We start from the raw sequence: 23,334 nt of genomic DNA, 5'->3' as shown, positions 1-23,334 counted from the left end.
TCTCAAGTTCTTGCCAAGTCCCAAAAGCTGAATTGCATTGAAAAAGCAAAGTTGCACTCTTCTTAAAGTACACCTCCACTAACCCAGTCTTCAGAGTTTTCGCACAGTGAATTCAGGTGTATGTGTCTCCATCTCCACCAAAGTAACAGCAGTGACAACAGTCACCAGAGGTGACCGTACTTCTAGTTTGACTTCATTGCTGATTCACTGTTGGTACAGGTTTAAAGATTTCAAATTCCTTAGTCAGCCTCCTTCCTCTGATTCCAAAGAAAAGTGTCCGTGGTAAGGTTAGGAGTTCTTACCCTCTTGTTTGAGTTATATAGAGAGACTTCACTTAAGGAACACAAAGTTAAAACATGCTCTGATTAAGATCACACACATATATTAGAAGCTTACTCAATCCCACAGCTGATGTAAGCAGTTCACAAATCCAGCTGGAACTTGGTGAATGCAACAGCCAAAGATCTTAGTGTGGGCCCGACAAGAAGGGTCTATTTTACTAGAAGCTCAATTTTTCAGTAAATTGTATAGCACTTAAGCAAAAACTGTGCACATGTGATCTACTTACCCCTGCAAGGCCTTCTCTCCAAACCAGTCTCCCTTCCCCAAAGTTCTAAGAAAGACTGGGTCTTCACTGGGTGAGTCTTCCCGAGTAACATTCACCTACAAAGAGAGAGGAATGTCTAACTCAGCTGCATGCTTGCAAATCCCATGTTTTCCCAGGAATTTATTATGAATATTTCATCTCCTTTTAAAAAACAATGCATTGTTGAGAAATAAGAATTTCACTTAATATTCACTGCTACTCTTGATTTTATTACCTTCAGTGAAGCAACCATCCTGATGAATTTAATGATGTTCCCTCTCAGTGTTTTTCCCTTTTTTTTTTCAATGCTGTTTCCTTGTTGTTTGGGGAAAATATAATTACTCTAAATGGTATCTTTTCACTCATTCACTTCTTTGATGTATAGTAAAAATAATAATAATGCCTACCATCCAGAAAGGTTAAATAATTAAAATTCACTACCTGAAAAAGGCAATGAAGTAGAAAACTAATTTATTGAGACAACATCAAGCACTTAAACACATTAAAAACAGCATGCTTTAGGCTTCTCAACCTAGACATTGGACATCAATGAGGAGAACTTTTATTACCATTAGGAAGGTTTGTGCAAGGTAGAGGGAATTCAATTATTATTCTCCACTGATCCATTTGATTACTCCTCTACATGGTGTTTCAAACCGTGAAAATTCAGTTTTAACTGTCAGTTACCGCTAAGCTATATCATAGAGATACTAATTTGCATGTTGATGAGGCTTTTATAGATGAAGAAGTTGCAGTGGGGAGTCTTATTTAAAGTAGAAGTGACTGGTTCCATACTCTCAGGGGTTCTGATTCATTCATGTTAATATAAGCAGCTCAAACTCATTTCCTCTATTTGTGTTGCATCCTATTACATAAATAGTATGCAGCTTAGCAATTCCCTAGATGCAAATATAGCTCCTAGTTTTATTCTTACCCATTGTTGGTATGATATTATTAACAAAATTTCTACAAATATTCCTGTACTTGCTTTCTGGCACCAACAAATAAGGGTTTCAGTAGGGTCAATGCTCGCACAAATAAAGAACAAGTATGGACCAAAGTTTTTCAGGTGTTGACTCTGAGTACAAATATCTAATATCTACTTTCACTATCCATGAATGGAAGTTCATATATTTAGTTCTGTAATTAGCACTTATCATTGTAAAGTTGCTGGTTTTCTAGGAAGGTGGGGATTAGAGAGCATTGTCCTGAAGCTAATAGAAAAGGAACCTTTTTTTTCAAATTATATTTGGTTTGTATGATTATATCCAATTATCCTTTTTGACCATTTTTCTCTTGTATTGCCTTGCTATAGATATTGATGGACATGTTTTGTTAGAACTACACTTTCAATCCTCTAGGATAAATAAAGCATGAGGCTGCTGAATCATATGTAAACATTTATTAACTTTTTAAGCAGTCAATTGCTTTTCAGAATATTTTAATTTTGCAATCTTAGCCAATAATGTCTTAGAATTCTACTTGGTACACTTTTCACTAGAATTTGGTATAGTCAACTTTCTCTCCCATTTAGCCATTATTAAGCATGTAGGTGCATGCCAGCTTCATTGTTAATAGTTACTTTTTACTTGTTTTTAATGATGTGTGTCAGGGAAATAGGTATGTGGGGACGAGGGGTATGTGTACATGACAGCAGGTGACTGTAGAAGTCAGAAGCATAGGATCCCTTCAAGAGGAAATTACAGAGGGTCACTTGGAACCAAACAGTTGTCCACTGCAGCAACAGTATGCTCTCTTCACAACTGTGCCGTCTCCCCAGCCCCATAATTCAGGGCTTTAATTTGAAATTTAATAATCCTGTTCAATTTTAGAGAGACAGGGTATTGATGCAACACTGTTGGGGATATTTGCAGAATTCTTTGATGCTTCTTTCTTCTGCTGAAAATGCCATGTTCCCAGAAAAAAAATCTATCTACCAATAAACAGAGATTGAATTTACTTTCAAAGTTAGACATTGCTGCTGAAAGCATTGAGCCCCAAGATTTTAGAGGAAAAAAAACTATAAATGTCCATTAAGAGAAAACATGTTTTTAAAAGTTTATATTGTTTCTCTTTTGTGTGCATACATTTGCTGGAAGAATAAAACATGTTCAGTTATGCCAACATAACTGAACAAGGGAAAATACATTTGTTGCTCCACAGCCACTGTTGTGCACCTCCTCCCATCTCATAGTATTTTTAAAAAGGAAAACTGTTCAGCCCAGTGGTGAAGATGAATGTCTCCTATAGGCTTATGGGTTTGGGTACTTGATCTCTAACTGGTGGAACTATTTGGGAAGGATTAGGAGGTGTGACATTGTTGGAGGAAATGTGTCACTGGGTCTAGAGGTTTAGAGGTTTCAAAAAACTGAGGCAATTACAGATGTCTCTTGGTTTCTCTGCCTCCAACTTGCCCATGTGCCTGCAAACACTCATCTGTTCATACTGCCAAGCATGCAATACTGTCATCATGCAATCTAACCCTCTGAACTCATAAGCCCCAAATTAAATGTTTTCTTTTATTCTTTACATTGACCATTGTGTTTCATCATAGCAATAGATAAGTAATGAAGACAAATGTTAAAAAAGAAAGTATCTTTACTAAGGCTTGTGTGAGGGCTCAGTGAGTAGAGAAGCCTGATGACATGGGTTCAAACCTGGTACCCACATCATGGAAGGAGAGAACCAACCCCTACAAACTGTCCTCTGATGTACAGCCAACACCACACACACACACACACACACACACACACACACACACACACACAGTGATATGTGCACCCCCATTCAAACATGCATTCACAAAATAAATAAAAATCCAGTAATATTTTTTTGGAAAAATCCTTTACCAGGGTTACTTTTTATAAATTTTATAAATGCATGGGGAAATTTTCACAATGTTTTACCTACAATAAATAAGTTTTATAGTGAGTTTATTTACAATTCTAATTTCATAGCTTATTTATTGTGAAACCACTATTTTCTTTCCTATTCCATGCAGTGGGGAGTCAGGTATACATACCTTCTGCTTCTTATACTGATTTTAATATATTATTATTAAAATTAATATAATTAGTGTAACAATTGTCAGAGTTGTGAAAAATAGCAACTAACTTGTGTAACCCTAGAAACTAAGAAAAATTCTATAGTTGGTTTATCAAAAAACTTGACTGTGTCAAAGGAACATAATATATTATGACTATTACTCTCCCAAAATTCTAACATTGTACCAAACTACTGACAATTGGCTTCTGTGGTATTATCTCCAAGTTCTTCTATTTATACATGTTACAGAACTCATAAAACAGTACAACTAGCACACCTGTTTCCAGCTAAAATGGGTTACAAACCTCATCCTTCAGGCAATACTGGCAATTTGCAGTAAATGGGACAGTCATAAATGACTGTAGGGTGTCCTTCCTAATTGTTAAGCATAGCTACTCCTTGGCATCCAAAATTTAAAATTTGGAAAGATAACAAAGCCGGACTCCAGAATACACCATCCTCCTGTGATCATCAAATGGTTTATAAACAGAAGTATTTTCTTTGACTGATTCTTTAATCAGTGTTAGTTAACACAGAAGACAGTGAGTGACAAAGCTTGCCAGTTTGTTATGGAAATCACAGCATATTAGCAATTCCTAACCACTAACTTTGGAAAACACAAAACATGATTTTAAACATAACTATGTTTGCACATATCATTTCATTGTTCCTGTCTTTTAAAGTATTACATTTTATTTATTTACTTATTTTGTTTGCATGTGTGCATATAGATGGACACGCATCTGTCATAGTGCCATAGTGTCCAAGTGGAGGTCAGAGGACAATTTGCAGTAGTTGGTTTTTGCTTTCTACCGTGTGGTCCTGGGTATTAAACTCAGGTCTTTAGGCCTGGTTACAAGCACCTTTTCCTGTTGAACCCTTTTCATTGGCTCCTTATGTTGTCTTTTACAAAACCAGTCTTTGATGTCCAGAAATCAACCAAATGAGTAGATACAATAGAAACACATAAGATTTGTGTATAGCATGTCATTGCTGTAAACATTGAGATATATGTCATCTTTATCCAAAATTAGTACACAAGAGTCACCTAAAATTTAAGTCACTATAATTTAGCGTCTTCTACACTTCCTGTTTACTGCATTTCTGTAAGCCTTCTCATATAAATTCTACAGTACCAAATTTAGTCATTTTGTGCAATATTTAAGGAACAAGTTGATTAATTATAATAATGAAACAGACATGTAAGTCTTTTCCCTTCCTGTCTCTCAACGAACCTGATACATAGAAAAAAATCTCTTTAAGAGTAGCTACAATGAAATGTTAATTTCAAGTATTTGGGTAATAGGAAGTGAGAAGATTTGTTTAAGTTTACTTAATTTCATAGTCCAAAAATAAATATTATAATAGATTCACATTGATTTAAAGCTAAAATAACATAAGACAGTATTATTTCCCATTCATAATATTGGTCACACCTGCTTTTATCCCTCCTCCTACATATTACTACTTTTACCAGCTTTTGGCATTCAAGTAACATTCTCCATGAAGCTACAATACAGCATACATATGTTTATATCAGCTTTGCCATTAGAACATTAAGTCATTGGCCTAAAAGCAGTAAAATAAGTTAACTTTACTGAAGATTCAAATTGGGGTCATCTGATTCTAACACCTAATAGTTCATTATAAGAAGGTCACTGTTATTAAAGACCAGATAGATTTAAGTATTTCATTGTTGACGGATGTCTTTCTGTTTATGTAGACTTAGAGGTAGCATCTAGTGACATGGCTGCTAATGTCCATACACAAAGTTACCCACCTTCTTTTCTTACATCCTATTTTTGGAAGCTCAACTCTCAGATTAAAAAGGGGGCAACCCACGCAACACAAGACTCAAAACATGCATTCTTGCAATATGCTGCTCAGACTTACCTTTCCTTTGCTGATGATGAAGAAGGTGTCTCCTCTTGCACCCTGCCTGATGATATATTCTCCATTTTCATAGTGGGTCTGAAAAATAGCAACAGTGATATTAAACAGACAATAAAGAAATTATGTGCCAAACAAAACATGCTTTCAAACACCAGACCCCTAGGGATGCATTCGTGCTGACAGAATTTTACCCATGTTTAGAAGGTATCATGGTTTAAAAATGGAACTATCATGTCTATAATATTCATTTATGAACCTGTGGTGACTGTCATTTTCTTCAGTGATTATATTCGTATCTTTAAGTTCATTATTTTAATTGTCTGACAAAACTTGTCTTATCAAGTAAACATGAAGTAAAACAGCACTGCTAACTAAGCTCATATGTGGGCATTATTTTGTCATTTTCATTTGTTTTTAGTAGTTTCATAACAGTAATCTTTAAAAAAATAAAGAAATTACTATGACATCCTAAGATTCTCACTTGAATCCAGAGCATCCTTTAGTGGTGGTTAGACGTCTCTAAATACTTTTTAAGGTGCCACTTCATCCCTTAATGTCTTTATTTGAGCAATTTGCATTTGGCCTCATTAAACAGACTGTTTTAATTTTGTGGTCTGAATTCTGGTCCAGGATCTTTCTAGCATAAACTACCAGATGGGGAGGAAAGTAAGGCTGGAAGAGAATTATCATAGTCAGTGGGTCAGCATCCTGAGGAAGAGCATATACCACCATGTCTGTTCCCAGAGTGAAGATTACTCCTGCAGTGAACAAAACTAATTCCATAAGGAGAGGTGGGAGAAAATGCATCACTTGGTCAGGAGGCAAAATGAGTCCATGCCATCTGGCCCTATGCTCCTCTGCAGCTTAACAAGGGAGTCATTGGAAAGGAAGATATTACCTTGCACATTACTTCATGGCATACACAAAATATCCATTACACTGCTGGCTGTAATTTCTCCTCACACATCAGCACTATTTTTCTTAATGGTTATTCTATTCTGTCGTGAAGTTGCCTTTCATTATTACTTGCCATTGAAAGACACCATTCTTCTCTCTAAGCTCCTAGAACATCAACACAGCACCTAAACTGGCAATTACTACTTCTCACTCAGACATGATTTATTTCCTAGTCACAAGTTTTCTAAGTAACGAAGTTATTCCTTATTCCTTTTCCCAATCTGAACAAACAGATGGCACAAACAATCTGGTGTGTACCTTTAAAGACAATTTCCTATGTTCATGCACACATAAATATACACATGTAAGTATACACACACACAAACACACAGAGACACTCACATAATTGACTCTGGGGTTGAAGAGATGGCTTAATGGTTAAAAGTGCATATTACTCTTGCAGAAGAATCTAGTTTGATCTGTAGCACCCAGATGGGGGGGGTCTCACAATCACATCTACAACTAGCTCCAGGGACATCCACCCAATTTTCTAAGTAAAATTGGGATCATAATACACAAATTGTGTGTGTGTGGGGGTGCGCAAGAATGAGTACCAACTGGTTTTCGTCATTTAATAAGATTATTGGTTTAGTTTTCATCTCTTAGTGTTCTCTGTTGCTTCTCCAGGCAATGCTCTTCTCCCATCCAGGAGAAGCAGGATCCTGTCTGTACTTCTGTGACATGATAGGGAACTTTGATCCATTATATTGCTCAGTTTTGAAAGTCTGTTCATCTCTCACACCTAACAAATATCCCCTAGCCCAAACTCTATTAGCAAGAATGGTAAAAACATCTTATCACCATTTATCACAAACTTCATCTTATTTGTCACTTAGTTTCTAACACACAAAGTAGCACAGTTTGTATAACTTAATGTCAGACATAAGTACAAGGCTTGCATGAAACCTGTGTTGAAGAAACATCTTTCTTCTCAGAAGAAGGCCTTTGCTCCCATTGGAGGATCAGAATAAGATCTCTGGATGTTTAAGCAGGATAGAGCCACTCAGGACTATGAGAGCTCACAGCCCATAACAGTTAGGCAAGACTAGTCAGAGTGTATTCTGGGGAGAAATGCAAATAACAGGCACAAACTCTGAAGAATTCTTCACCTACCTGAGACACTGTTCTTGCTTCTCCATTTAAGACACATACATGACAGTGGGTTGAATGCTTTTCATATTTAAGCAATTTGGCAATTTGTACATTACTTTTCTTCTCAATTAAACAAAACATTTTTCTATCCATAGGACAGTTGTTGCCTCTCAGCAAATAAACATTACTCATAATCATATCAAAAGATAAACCAAACTAATGAAGTACTACTAAAATTTCCAGACAGAAGATTCTTTACCATAGGTCCTGTCCTGAATACTCTGAACTGACATGGGGCATCTGACTGCATCTTTGCCATCTATTGGCTGGACACCAGCAGCACCTTAGTCCCAGGAGTACAGGCAAAGAATCTCCAGAAACACCCTTTGTTAAGTTGGAGGAACATCTGCCCTCAGTTGAGAATAGATCCTATCAATCTTTTACATTAGAAATCTTTTCCTTTGAGTTCAGAGTTTGTCAGGAATGCCCAGACACAGCCCAGTTGTTAAGTTGTGTAAACCATCCGAGCATCTTAGTATTGTTTGTTCTGGACTTCTCTTAAGATGGCACTCACAATTGCCATAGGTATTATTTGGTTTCACCTGTAAAGACTTACACTGGACATGTGTTTCCAGCCCATATACTCTCATAAGACATAAGGGTCCAGAATTAGCCTGAGGTGACTGAGGCATGCTAGGTTTGGAAAAGGTAACACTACAGTGTCAGAACACGAGGACTATAAGGTCAATGTTATCCTGAAAATGTTCAGTTACACTAGAGGAGGAGTAGGCATGCTGATTCTTTGAAAATCTCTCTAATTATGTGAAACAAATGCCAGAAAATTAAGTGTTTTACAAAGACTATTTTGTAGTTCTTGCTTTGGCAAATTTCAGATTAAATCTCAGACATACAGAACTAAGAGAGGCCAGAAACATTTAGTTTCCATTAAAAACCTTTCCATATTTAATAGAATAAAGCCCAGCCTCCTATTGTGACCTGTACTACTGTCAATGGTTTTCTCATTGCTGCCGTTTCCAACTCCTTGTCACCTCTTCCCACTTTGTCCCTCAATATGCTGCCTTCTCAAATGCTCCACAACCAGATCTATAAATTTCAAGTGCTGCATCCCAGTTAGCCTCCATTCTGATCATTCTGATATTCTTCCCTGACCTCCCATGTGATCTCTCTCTCTCTCATACACACACACACACACACACACATCATCATCATCATCATCATCATCATCATCATCACACATGGTCCAGCTAAATTAGGTCATATATATATATATATATATATATATATATATATATATATATAGTGTTTATGCTTTTATAGTCCTTCATAATTCGTTGCCCTTATTGAGCTTATACTAGTGATTTACTTCTATGACAGTTCTTTCCAGATTGTAATTCATTTGAAGTCAAGGATTGTGTCTAATTTTGGTCAATTTGTTGATTTATTTCTCATGCTTAACCCATTTCTAGGAACAAAATCAGGATTAAAAAGTTTTAACAGGACAAACTATAGATTTCCGTAATGCCCATCTTTGGCATTGCTCATCTGACCAACTCACAGCCTGCTATTGCATCCATTCTTATCCCTGCCACTAAAGTGGTAACAAAACAATTGAAATCACCAGTGGTGCATTGTTGTAATGACCCCAATCAGCACCTTACTGTAGTCTGTGAAATTGTGTTCTGATTCCTACCTATGGATCCATCCTAGCTTTACCCTGTCTCCATTAGCCATTCTGTTTCAGATACAGTAGCTTTGTTATTGTACTTTGTCTGGTCAGCCCAGGTCCTCTGTTTGTAATTACCTTCCTCAAGATCTTTGTTCTCATGGTGTTCCCACCTCTGGAGTCTTAACACATTCCTATGCTTACTAGCTCAGTCATCAAATTCCACTTCTACCATCAGGGCTCCTAGGATTGCTGCCTACAGTAGACATTAATGGGACAGACTATCAGGCAGGTCTAAATCACAGCCTTACCATCTATGTGCTGAGTGACCTGACAACAAACAGTTCAACTTTGGCTCAACACACAGCTGGAACTGATTATGACAAGTTCCCATGCTATTGACAGTAGTAAAGAAGAATGTTTCCACAGTCAGAAGTGCAGGGACCATGGAATTTTAACCTAGAAAACCAACATATGACTAGCACCTGTACCACTGGTCTGATGGGCTGGAGGAGAGGCAGAACTGCCAGATGATATCTCTCACACTTGAGGTTGACACAAAGGGTGGGGAGGTCTTGATAATAGGCACAGATGTATATTATTAAAGGAATTAGTGATGTTGTTACCATAACAAGCAGTGATTCTTTGAAGCCTTCTTGAATCATCTAATAGACCCCAAAATCTATAACTCCACCTGAGAATAAGCTGTACTTTCTCTTCTCAATTCGGCTTTCTAAAGTGATTGTAAAATCTGTTCAGGGGGCTGCAAAAAGCATCTTTTATTAATGGAATATAAAACATTGAGTAAATCACAGATAGTAAGATGATAAAAACCTATAGAAGTTTGTGTGTGTGTGTGTGTGTGTGTGTGTGTGTGTGTGTGTGTGTGTGTGTGTGTGTGTGAATATTTACATAGATGCTAAACCCTGGCATAAACAGTAAGCACTATTTGATTTTCAAGGTATGTTTTTCTTTCTTTACAAGAGAAACAGGAAAGTGGGGTAGTTTGACGTCTATATCATATCATCTCAAGAAAATCTTACTGGCAGTACAAAATGATTACACTTGATTTTCCTCCTTTGTCTTTAATTATTTTACTTTGAAAGGTGCCTTTGAGAGGTTGAAGGACCAGCCCTTCTTTGACAGGATATATAATCAACATTTAAGTAAACATTTAAAAGCTAGAGCCATTTCTATGCTCCCCTCCCCAACCTCCTGGACTCTCTTCTTTAATTTCTTCTAGCCCCTACCACATCTTTTCTGAGTTCTGATGTAATACATACATACATACATACATACATACATACATACATATATATACTAACTTTTTGTATATAGGATGTTCATACTGATACTTGGTACTTCTCACACAGAAAGAAAAACTCTACAAGCTTGTCTGTTTCCCAATGTCAAAAGTTTCTGAGTTCTCCAGAGGTGAGGTCACATCATTTTTCACTAGGTCCTTTAGACACAGTCAGAATTTATGATTCAAACACAACAGTTGCCCAGTAGTAGTCTCCTGGACTGACTGAATCCTTACCCAAAATACCAGAGGGGGAGAAAGTCTGAGCTAAAATTCCACAAGTGCTTGTATTTTCTTTGATGTTTTAATTGAGCTCTTCTTTGGTTACTTCATCCTCTAAATGGATTTTCGATCTCTTGTTTTTCATTGCAAAAACTTTTGATGTGAACATTTTCATGTAACATAATGATTCAGAGAGACATCAAGGCAAGCCCACAAAATTCTGAAAATCTCTAAGAAGAACAGGTCCTCTCAGCCCCATTCATTTCAAAGCAGAATGAAATCATTTGTAGTACAGACAAGCATGCATTTTCCTTCTGCATAATTAAACTATAACTCAAGTTTAACAACTTGATCTATAAAGGCAATTAGCGTTGGCAGAACTTGGAAATAGTTTGTCTTGACAGCATATGAAATGTGTTGTGGGGAAGCAAACAATGTCGTATCTGAGAGTCACCATTTGAAGAATAAATACTGTTTGAAGTTTCTCCCAAAGTAAATGAAAAGAGGAAGAAAAGACTTTATACAGTTACAAATAGGTATAATTCATTCAATATTTTATTTATTTTAAAAATAAACACTTCAGATTTCTCGTTTACAAAGCACCATTTAGTTTGAAGGGTATTGTGAGTCACTGAGGTCAATAAAGAAGGAGAGTAGAGAGAACTTAGAATCCAGAGGTTGTGAGTGAGCCTTTTATGCACTAGAGGAAATGGTTGTGTGTGCAGGTGGCTTTATTTCTAGAACAGACTTTTTGGAGTTGAGGTTACAGAGCCCAGTGTGACCCTTCTTCCTGTTTGGATCTACAATATGATGCAGAACCACGACACGACACTGGATGAGATTCTTCTCAAGCATTAGAAGTCTTGAGTCAGGAGGTTGAGGCAGGTCTGATACCAGCTCTAGGCTAGCCTCAACTACATGGTGGGTCTGGGGCCTGGGGCAAGCCTCATAGTTCCTACATACTGATACTTTATCTAAAGAAATGAAAATATAAAATTTAAGCTGGGTGAAGTACCTTTAATCCCAGCACTCTGGAGACTGATGTATAAGGGTGACACATGTGAGACTACTCTGGGCTCTATAGGGAGTTCCAGGGCAACCCATGCTACACAGCAAGGTCTAGCCTAAAACAAAACAAAAAAGGAAAAAAAAGACACAAAGGCTTCCTGTAAGATATGACATTACTGTAATTAGGGGAACCAGTGCCAATATATAATATTGAGATTCTTTCACTTTTAGGGCACTAACTAATCAAGAAGGGCACAGGCTGACACAATTCTGGAGAACACTATCTGATCTCCTGGGGGAGGTTTACTACTTTAAGGATGAGCTTGGGTAGTAGTTGGGTCTCTGAGCAGATTATTCACTGGTGAGAATAAAGCTATTCCATCATGTTAACAAATATGTACCCTATTGAAGAGATGCCCTTGTGCCACCCATTTCTACCCTCATACCACCAGCCCCCAAAACAGGGATGGCCAAACATATACACTAAGTTTCTGAATTCATGAAGACTGTCATAGTAACAGCAGTTAAACCAATAGAATTAAAGATACCCAAAGTAACTAAATCTGAACAGAATTGAGGGAAACACTACATTAAACACCAGAGGTCCTGACTAGAAAAAAGAAGAAGAAGAAGAAGAAGAAGAAGAAGAAGAAGAAGAAGAAGAAGAAGAAGAAGAAGAAGAAGAATCAGAAAAAGCAAAATCAGAAGCAGCAGGAGGAGGAAGAAGAGGAAGAAGAAGAAATAAAGGGAATAAAGGGAAAAAGCAACATCACAAGTGGCGTTTCTGTCAGCAAAGCACACAGAGAAAAAGTGACTGAGGAAACACACATCAACAGTGTGTGCATGGAGGGGTTCAGACTGAGAGGTTACAGGCTTTTTGGAGACCAGAGACCACCAGTATACTCATCCTCCTAAAAGGAGCACTGCTCTCAGATGAGCCTTTTATGTGCTTACAATAGTAACCCATCCTGATGATAGACACAGACACAGACAATAGGCTAACATTTCAGTTCACAAATTAGTCTCAAGGGAACAAGTACTTTCCACTAAAAGCTGAGCAACTGAACATATGCTGGGCATATGCATAAGACTTTTGCCTCTCCTGCTAAGATGAAGCCCAGGTCCTAAGTGTGTTAAAATCCAACAGGACCGTGCTACCTTGGCAACCATCTTTCCTGATGGGGACCTGCCTTCCATACTGCCTCTTTCAGCCTCCTGCCCCCCTAGGCTATGCCATGGTGTCCCTGGATATATCCACTGCTACAAAGAAAAGCCAGGATCTTTGTCATTGTCTTCACTATCCATCTAGTTCTGCAAGCACGGATTTTTCTAACATGGTTATTATCGAATCCCTGGTGGCTAACTTATGTGCATTTAAGTGGTAATTGCATTCCTGTGGGTTTATAGTCCTATTTCTAGCAAAAAGAGAAAAAAATTGATTTATTTTTAAGAAGTGATCAGCTGAAATGTCCCTAATTCTCATAAATGAAATAGAAGGAAATACAATGTCAATAAAAATTCCACTTCACACTCCAATGACAACTCACATCATGAAAGACAGTGGCTCTTATTGATGGAATGGTTACCATGTGCTAGACAATATGTTAAGGATAGCTCCATCAGAAAAATGGCTCTCAGAGTTTAAACATATTTCTTGTAGAACAAAAGAGAAGCTTGAATAGATCCAATAAATTCCTAAGATTGTGGATCAAGTATACGTAAGAGACAGAGTGATAATTCATGCTTGCTTTAGAAATTGATGTCCATACTTTGCTTCTCACTGATCTCACAGGAAACCAACTTCCTTAGTCTAAAGGTAATCCCCTCTACTCCCTGCCCCCCCCCCACATGCACACTGGGAATATGCTAACAGAAACACAGGAAAGCTATATTGATATTTACTTTATCCCAAGGAGCCCATTGTAAACAGGGCTCTAAGGCCCTTGTACCCTTCTCAAAACCCTTGATGGCTCAACGCTGAGAACAACACATTCAAATCATTGTTGGGAAATTTTAGATCCTCTGGGATCAGGCACTGGTTTGAATATCCCCCTCTGTACTTGACATTCCAGGGCGGATGTGTGTTTCATGATGTGCTATCCCCACCCTAAGATGTTTTTAATGATGTTTGTACTTACAACACCTGCTTCTTTCCTAAGACTTCCCTTGATCCTCCGAATCACAGTTAGCACAGTACACTTTTGTATCATGATGGCAGCTTTTATCATTCTGTCTTTCATTATTGGTTTTCATTTGTATATTTGCTTTGAACCCACATGAGATTAAAGTCCACATGGTTTTATGTTCCTACTCTAGCAACAGTAGTCATGATGTCTTTTGTATGAAAGGATTCAATGATATTTGTTAAACAGAATTAACATAAATTTCCATTAAGGTATTTGTTTACAATACTTTTCAAAGCCCAAAGACTGGATTTCAGATGGTAATCCATGCTGGCCTGGAACCTGTGGTGTAAACTAGACTGATCTCAGCTCTTGGATATTCTCCTACTTCTGCTTCCAAAAGGCTGGGATTATATAAGCTGCCATGGCTGGATGGTAAATCACATATATTCTTGACAAGATCATGTACTCTGTAATCAGCCAAGTCATTAACAAGTTAGCATTGTAAACAAATGTTATAATGTATGAAGAACATTTAAAAATATTACATATAGTACAACACACATAAATTTATCTCATTATTTCAAGTGGGATAATTAGTAATAAATGTATTGTCTTTATTTTTCAGATGAGGAATTAGAACTAAAAGTAGTTAGCTCCTTGCAACATCTTATCAAATTTCATTAAAATTGATAGTGTTGTGCTCATTTTATTTTTAAGCAACATCTATATTTAATACTTTTTTAATAAACTAGGATTCATTATTATTCACTTTCATTTTTTTTATTCTGAGCCATAGTGTGGTCATGCCCTGTAGAAGGACTGAGGCACCCAAACCAGACAGCCTTATCTGGCCCTTTCCCATCACTGACCCTTCTTTAGTTCCTTTGTTTCTTTCTTTGCTGCCAAACTATTAGCTCTGTCCTGCTCTGACCTTCAATATTACTTTACTAGAAGTATCCCAGTATGCCATTATCCTGAATCAGTTCATCTCAATAAGCAATCAAGTGAACAGGCACACATATAAAGGCATGCTTTTATGAGTTATAGCACAGTGAGGTGCATTAGTGAAATCAGTCAACTTAAAAAATACCATAAAGTGTTTTGCCTAGATGGATTAGACAGCATAAAACCTCAGTGGCAGGAGGGTTCAAAGAATGATGCTCAGGAAAAATTGAATGATTCATATGAATCCTCTAGTATGAATAAGAGCTAGCCAGATAAAAAGGTAGCTGTAGGGAAAGAAGAGGGGAAGAACAGATGTTTGGGAGCATAAACTAGCACAGTGACCATAAAGAAAGTTGAAATAATCAGGATTACTAGGTCCTAAGTTAGGAAACAAGTGACAGGACCCACATCTGGAATCATTAAGGTTGCCTTAGATGCTGTGTCCATGAGCAAAATGAGCTGCTGATGGGACTGGAAATGGGAGCAACTTGAAAAGGGAACAGTTCATGCTTATGTGGCAATAGGTATGGCAACTTCTCAAATATTTGTTGAAATAATGCTCACACTCCACACAAAGAAGGCTCAGTAGACAGTGAGAAAATGTAGTTCAGAGAGCAAGCTTCATCCTGAATCGTATTTCACAGGACAGACACTGTCTTAGTCACTTTTCCATTGCTGTGAAGACCAAGGCAATTCTTACAAGAAAAAGAATTTAACTGGGACTTTCATATAGGTTTAGAGGCTTAGGTCATTGCCATCATGGTAGAAAGAAAGATGGCAAGCAGGCATGCTGCCAGAGACAAAGCTGAGCACTGTATCATGATCTGCAAGCAGAGGTGTGTGTGTGTGTGTGTGTGTGTGTGTGTGTGTGTGTGTGTGTGTGTGTGTGTGTAGAGAGAGAGAGAGAGAGAGAGAGAGAGAGAGAGAGAGAGAGAGAGAGAGAGAGACAGAGAGACAGAGACAGAGAGAGAGAGACAGAGAGAGAGAGAGAGAGAGAGAGAGAGAGATGGCATGGGCTTTTGAAACCTCAAGGTGGTCTCCCAGTGACACACTTCCTCCAACAAGGTCACACCTCCCAATCCTTCTGAAATAGTGCCACTCCCTGGTGACTAAGCATTCAAATGATAATGAGAGCCTCTGGAACCATTATCATTCAAACCCCAACATATACACAAAACCTACGGGTCTATGTATTCCCCAGTTAGTTGCATGCCTGCTTCTAATCATTGATGGAATGGAAAACCACAAGAAAAGCAATAGTTTCCATCTTTTGCAGTCCATTAGTGTCACTAGGGAGGGTTTAAGAGTCTCAGTGTATTAAATTAGATATGTAAATCTGGTCTTCAAGTGTACTGAGGTTTCCCCAAGCAATTTTAATCATCACTCCATCTAAGAACCTCAAGGTCAAAGCCCATGAGCAGGAGAGGGAAGGGCTCACAAATAGCTATTTCCTGAACAGAACAGGAACAGTGAGATGCTAGTGCTTCACTCTTTTCTATTGACTCGGCACCAGCACATTTTATAGGTGCAGCTCTTCTGTCGTATTCTCTGACAAGACCCCTGTGCTTTACACAGAAGGGTCCCTCTGTTACTCAAGTTTGCTATACAAAAGATTTCTGAAGCCAAAGAGAGTAAATCAGTCTGTGTGAGATTCATTAGCAGATACTTAAATGCTGGATAAAGAAGAGACAGTCTGGATGGCAGAGAAATGGAATGATTCTTTCTATCTGGGAACAATGTGGTAATGGTTTTCTGCTTCCACTGGACAGGGAGGGCACAATTGAAGGATATATACCTCCTACCTGAACATCAGCATCCTAGAAGCAAACCAGAAACAGCACCTGTGGCACAGAACACTTTTTTGACAGTTCCCAAAGTGATCTGCTCTTAACAGAATTTAAAATTCAGATGATTCTTGGTTTCATATCGCTGCCCTTGTGAATAACAGAATCTGTTGTACAATACTTGTTTGTAGTAGTAGTATTACTACTATTTAAGCCTAAAATTTCACTGCAGAGGTCCCAGAGAGCTGCAACAATAAGTCTGGATTTTTTCACTGCTTTAGCAATATTTTAACCCTGTTGCTAACTTCCAACAATACCTTACCAAGCACTGAGCAGCTGTATTGCACCAATATTCCAGAACCATGGATGCTGTGTCAGATATAGTTGAAGATAGCAGTCTGTAGAGTTTAATATATCAAAAGAAATTCTAGGCAGACACTTACAATTTGCTGAGGCAAACACATCTTAGGGCAAAAATAAACTAAATGCTTCAGAGCACTACAACTGGGATCTATTTAACACAGGCACACATTTACAAATAGCCCAAAGTAAACTTCAGGTACAAATCACACAGCACAATGAAATAAAAGTTTTCCTTCCCTCCCAGAGTTATGCCTAAGGGGATGGAGCACACTGAAGAGGGCTGGCAATAAAATCATATTTTCTAGAGATGTTGTAATTCCAGAGGAGAAAGACCAAGGAGAAGGATAAGCAGAAGGGTAACTTTGCACTTAATGTCTCATATAGTACACAAAGACATGCACACAAGCCTGTAGGGTAAAGGCATGCAAGCTTAGAGGGCTCTGTTCTCAAAATATAAGTGGTGAATTAATAGAATATACAGACTACAACTGCACATGGAGAGTAAAAGAGGAAAATTGATAGAGAGTGAGGAAGTTTAAGTGTAGTCTGCTTAGCTTGGGTGTTCCTATCACAAAGTGCCATTACTAACCTCTAATTTGTTTTCTGTGAGACTGGAAACCTCATATATGATTACACCCAGGGAAGCCAATGATATACCACCAAGTCAAAACTCTATCTCAACATGTGAGCTATTGTTGCTGCCCGTGGTTTCTATATTCTTTCCTTCTTCATTCCACTAAGTACAACATTTCTTTGTGTTTATAGGGTTACAAGAGTATGGAAGCAGAAGCATCCTGGTTCTGTCCATCATATTGAAGGAGGGCACTTTCTGTCACTCAGTACATTTGTGAATAAAGGTTCTGAACACTCACCCCCACCCCTGACCATTCTCAATTACTAACTCCATCCTGTGTTATTCAAGCTAGACTCTAAGAGCATCTGAGTTATGTATAAAAATAAGGAAAACATTTTATAAACAAAACTAAATGGGAGCATCCTAAGGGAGAACAGCTATAAACTCTTACAGCCCAGATCTCTGCTTTCCTTGGATTATTAAAATTGATTTAATGACTCTTCTCCCATTCATGACTCGTGTGTATTAACTCTGCCCATCTCTTCTGTCTTCCACACCCAGTACTGGAACCTAGCCAATATTTTCAGCTCTTATGCAATGCCATGACATGACAATCTAAGTTCTTCCAGTCCTTGAATCATATAGCTGAGTCAACAATGGCTGCTTCCTTGACTCACCTTTAACCAGGTACCAGATGGCGACAATTTAAATTCTTGAATACCTACTTGATTTGCCTATTGTTTTGCTTCAGTATCCTTAACACAGGACATCCATTTCTGCCCCTTTGGCCTTCCAGCCTTCCCCACTTTACTCTGTCTCACAATGCTGGAGAAAATCTAGCCATACCATATGTAAAGAGTGAAGAAACATTCTCCAATGGCTTTCCATTGTGTACAAGGAAAAGATAATTCCTGACATGGGTTTATCAAATTTTGTGTCCTTTCCCAACCATATGCTGTAAGTCAGCAATTTCAAACTTTTGTGGATTGCCATCATGTTGGGATTGGGCTTTTGTACCTCTGAGTTTATATATACTGTTTTGTTTCAGGGCTATTCCTCAGCTGTGCTTGTTTATAAAGCCCTGTTTTGTGATATTTCTGTTAAATACCTCTTGATCTGCACTTTCTTCCTAATTGGTCCTCTTTTGTCTTTAGTCTGGTTTAATGGGTTTTCCTCTCTAGATTTTAAGTTCCTTATAGGAAAACCATGCCTTTGTCTTATTGTGCCTTAGCAAAGAGAGTATCAGACAATAGCAGTATATCTGTAGCATGAATGATTCTTAGACTCTTGGGCTTTCCTGCTGTTTCTTTAGATAGTTGTTGATCTTAATCCAACTTTTCTCCTCTGTAAAAGGAACCACAACTTGAGAACTCAGGATATTAAAAGAGCAATGCCCAGTGTTTATTTAACTGTAGAATACCATGGTGCAGAGACTAATACTTGCCTAATAGCACACTTAAATTTCAAATAAATTTTCCTCACAAGTGAGGGTTTGCACCAAAGATGCAACGATATTAGCATGCATATTTGAAATATTTTTACCAATCTATAATGGAATTATAGTGACTCAAATTCATACTGGAATCTAGCAAGCGATAAGATGCTGTAGGTAGTCAAGTGTCAACTATAAATAAAGCAAAGTTTATAAGAAATGACATGAATATCAACAATAAGAACAGGTACATACATGAGCTCCGAAGGACTGTTTGCAGAGAGGAAGGAGAATGGGGGGCAGGGACAAATGCTGGTAACAGGGGAGCAGATATGAATAAAGGACAATGAAAGTATGTGCAAAAATGCCAGGATTAAACCTTTTTACACTGAAAAGTCAAACAAAGCAAAAAGGACATGAACTCTGAAGCTAGAAAAAGAAATGTAATACTAATTTTTCACTTAGCTCTTTTCCTGTCATAGTCAAAAGGAGAGGTGGGAATACAAATTTAAGTGGGTGGGGAATGGGGTGGGTAGAATCGGGAGGAGGTGGAGGAAGATTATATGATCAAAATACATTATATGAAAATTTCAGAAAATTAATAACAATATTGTTATTACATAATCAGAATGAAAAGCTAAACCATAGTTTAGCAGCCTACATTTTAGGGTGTCTGAAATGTGGCTTCACATCTGAATTACATAGATGTGTAATTCTGCTATCATATTCCTCAAAAGGTAAATAGCATAATTTGGTAAGTAATTAAAATGCAGATTATATGATACAGCATGTGTTGTGCTCCAAATTACCGATTCCCCTTTTGGAGATTGTGGTAACCAGTTGTGGTGGTGTACACCTGTAATTCCAGTGAAACAGGTTTATGCAGAAGGATTATGAGCTCATGGTTAGCATGTGCTACATAGTGAGCTTGATGCCAGCCTTATGAACTTAGTGAGCACCTTCCTCAAAAGTAACAACAGGGTTTAGAGACATAGTTCAGTGGCCAAAGGGCTTGCTACCCACATATCAGCACCCAACTTGTACATCTAGTCCCATGTAGAAAGCAGGCATAGCAGCAGTGCCTATCTGTAACCCTAGTGCACAGAAAAATGTGGATATCTAGATCCTGCTGGCCAGCCAGTTTAGCCAAGTCAGTAAGTTCTAGGTTTCTGTGAGAAAGTCTGTCTCAAAAAAAAGTGTAGAAGCACTGAGGAAAATCCCTGATGGTAACTTCTGATCTCCAAAACACACACACACACACACACACACACACACACACACACACACACACACACACCTATATGTACGCATACACACAAATACACATATATCACAAATAAAAGTGCATATATGAACAAAAAATAAAAATTAAAATAGTAAAGATCTGAAGATAGTTCAGGAATAGGATACCCACCAAACATTCACAAAGCCCTGGGGCTCCACCTCTAAGACCACGGGAAAGAACTTCTTTTGAATTATTTCAGGTAATCTTATAAATATCCTCACATGTCTCTGCAGCTGCACACATGCATACTTATAGAGCTTTCGCATATGCAATGTGCACAACCTATTAGTTACCAATGCTTTGGTTCACTTTAAAATATTCTTGAGCATCATTTCATATCGGCATGGCATTCTATCTTCTTTCTTGTTCTTTTCAGTGATTTAGACAGTATTCTACTCAGTCAAAACAATCTTCCAAAGAGCTACTCCTTGTCTTTCACTAAACCAGTTAACCACGTATGACATTGGACTTTGCTTTAAATCATCAGTAGCTCCGTCAGCCAGAGAATAGAGTCTGTAATAACATACCACACAAGACCACCTTACAATTGCCACGGCTGAGATCATGTGCCTCCCAGTCTGAAACCCCTGCTTCACTAACACTGAAGTACTTGCTTCCTCTTTGCACACCCAGAGTCTAGCCAGCTATCAATCTGCCTGATAAATGATCCTGATAAACAACCTCCTTATAAGGCATGATCTGAGGTGTACAGCATTGGTCATGTTTGTTAGTCAGTCAAAATCTATTTCTGATGTGTGATACTGAGCACATGGGAATCACTGCTGAAGAGACTCAGTTCTTGTTCCGAAGAAAGATTGAATTCAGTGGAGACATATAAGAAATGCCAGTAAATAATAATAGAAAATACTTTTAGAGATTTTACCATAAGCTAAGCAGTGTCACTTTTATACATGTGGTCTCATTTAACCTTACAATACCTTTGAAGGGCATATTTTATTATTATGCTGATTTGCATAAGGTAAAACCACAAATAACTTGGATATTGAAACAAAGATCAAACAACACATGGATAAAACTGGATATACTATAATATATTTCAGCTGGCAAATACAGCATATTAAATTAAAACTATAAAACAATTCTGGTTTACATCTCATCTCCACTTTTGCCTTTGTGGAAACTCTGAACTCCAGAATCCCTGAAATGCAAGTGACAGGTCTATGCAGCAGAACTACCACTTGACCTCAAGTGACTTGACTTAATTTCCCAGATCCAAAAGTGTCAGTCATAAGCAAGAAGTCACAAGAACCTACATTGAGCAAACATGGGAAGATAAACCCATTTTGGTAAATCACACTGTTGTTAGGGAAGGTAGAAATCTTATTATTTCACCCAAATCAAATGTTTTTTGTGGGGTCTGGTATTATCTTACTTACACAAGTTATATATACAGAGTATGAGCTGTGCTAAAAAACATGACCCTCACATTCCTCTCAGGTTGCCTATATTGTAGACATTTCCCCCTTAATATGACCTCTACTCTCCCTTTTCTCCTCTGGCCCATGTTAGAACTCAGGAACAATTCCCAAGGACTGTGGACCCCCCCCCCACACACACACCAACAAAAAGTCATTAAGGGAGAGAATCTGTCCATCTCCAAATCTCTATAAGCCAGGATCCTAAATTTCCTTAGTGCTAAATAGCAACCATTGAGGGCCTAAACTAGTTCACCAAATGCCATCTCACAGTTATTCAGTGCTTTTTTTCATTATTAATTTGCTGCATGATCCAAAACACAACCAACTTTTATCCTAATGGATTTGACTTTTCTTTCCACCCTTTTGGAACATTGTTGAAAATGTCCTTGTTGCCTGGTTAACCCTGCTAATGCATCTTTTTTTTTTTTGACAATGCTAAGTATAAAATCATTAATAAGGATATATGTCTATGACACCAGTTAGTTACTTGTGATTTTTCTATTGATGTGGACTGTAGTGATAAGTTATTTATGATTTATTAAAGCCTGACTGTGTATTCAGCAAAGCAAAGTCAGTATCAAGCTATAGAGATCAGGCGGTGGTGATAACACCTGTAAACCCATCAGCCAGAAGCTAGGAGGAGGTGGTACACACCTTTAATCCTAGGACTCAGGATTAAGAGGTAGCTGAATTTCTGTGAGTTCAAGGCCATCCAGATCTACACAAGATTGAATCAGTCTAAAAGAGAACTATAACTCTCACACCTTTAATCCCAGCATTAGAGGGGTAAAGAAGACTGGAGCAAGGTCTCAGTTGAGGCATTCATTCTCCAGCCACACTGAGGAAAAGTTACAGTCTGAGGCTTGGTGAGAGCTCTTGGAGACAGGATCAGCCCACACAGCCTGATTTAGATGTGAGAATCTAGTGGCCAGCTGCTTTGCTTTTCTAATATTCAGCTTGAAGCTTGAACCCCAATACCAGTCTCCTGAGTTGTTTTTTAATTCATGCTACAGTGGACAAATACCTGACAAAGGAGAAAGTATTCATTTTGGCTTCTGCTCTGCACTATAGTCCGTCATGGTAGAGAAGCAATAGCTGTGGAACATAAGGCCAAATTCCCACAGTGTCATGGACCAGGAAGCCGAGAAGTAACAGGAATTAAGGCTAGACTATGACCCTCAAGGTCTTCCCCTAGCCATTTACTTCTTCCAGATAGACCCAACTTTCCAAAGTTTCCAACATTGCCCCCAAATGAACACACTACCAAGTGGGCACCAAGTGTTCACTTGGAGAACACAATGTCACCTCCTCATATGCAAGGCATCCTGTTAGCAAAAGACCTGACTGTACAACTTTTAAAATCTGGCTCTAATCCACTCACGTCGTATAATGTACTTGGTCCAGTTACCACCAAGACTTCTTCCACTGCTATTCATTCCATGCTTTCCTGTGTTTCCTTAGCAACTCTCCTAACCACCTTCAAAATACAACCAGGAAGTATGTCCCTGATCAAATCTTTCCATTATCTTCCCCCAGGCTGCTGAGGATGAGGAGCAGAGTGCTCACCGGGATTCCTTCTGCATCTCCCTCACACAC

The 23,334-nt window shown here is 38.1% G+C and overlaps 1 protein-coding gene across 2 annotated transcripts in view; it reads right to left on the bottom strand.

The window, feature by feature from the left end:
* The window catches only part of Prkg1 (protein kinase cGMP-dependent 1), a 1,162,521-nt gene that overhangs the window by 191,253 nt on the left and 947,934 nt on the right, over positions 1-23,334 (bottom strand). For both annotated transcript variants that reach the window (XM_027406413.2, XM_027406412.2), the window contains exons 6-7: positions 5,525-5,602; positions 569-663 (exon numbers count right to left, since the gene is read on the bottom strand). In XM_027406413.2, the coding sequence (XP_027262214.1) occupies positions 569-663; positions 5,525-5,602 (173 nt within the window). The remainder of the gene's footprint in view (positions 1-568; positions 664-5,524; positions 5,603-23,334) is intronic.

This window comes from Cricetulus griseus, chromosome 3 (assembly GCF_003668045.3).
Source record: "Cricetulus griseus strain 17A/GY chromosome 3, alternate assembly CriGri-PICRH-1.0, whole genome shotgun sequence".
Taxonomy (NCBI): domain Eukaryota; kingdom Metazoa; phylum Chordata; class Mammalia; order Rodentia; family Cricetidae; genus Cricetulus; species Cricetulus griseus.
Note: the sequence above shows the minus strand (reverse complement) of the source record. Positions and strands in the feature narration are given on the sequence as shown.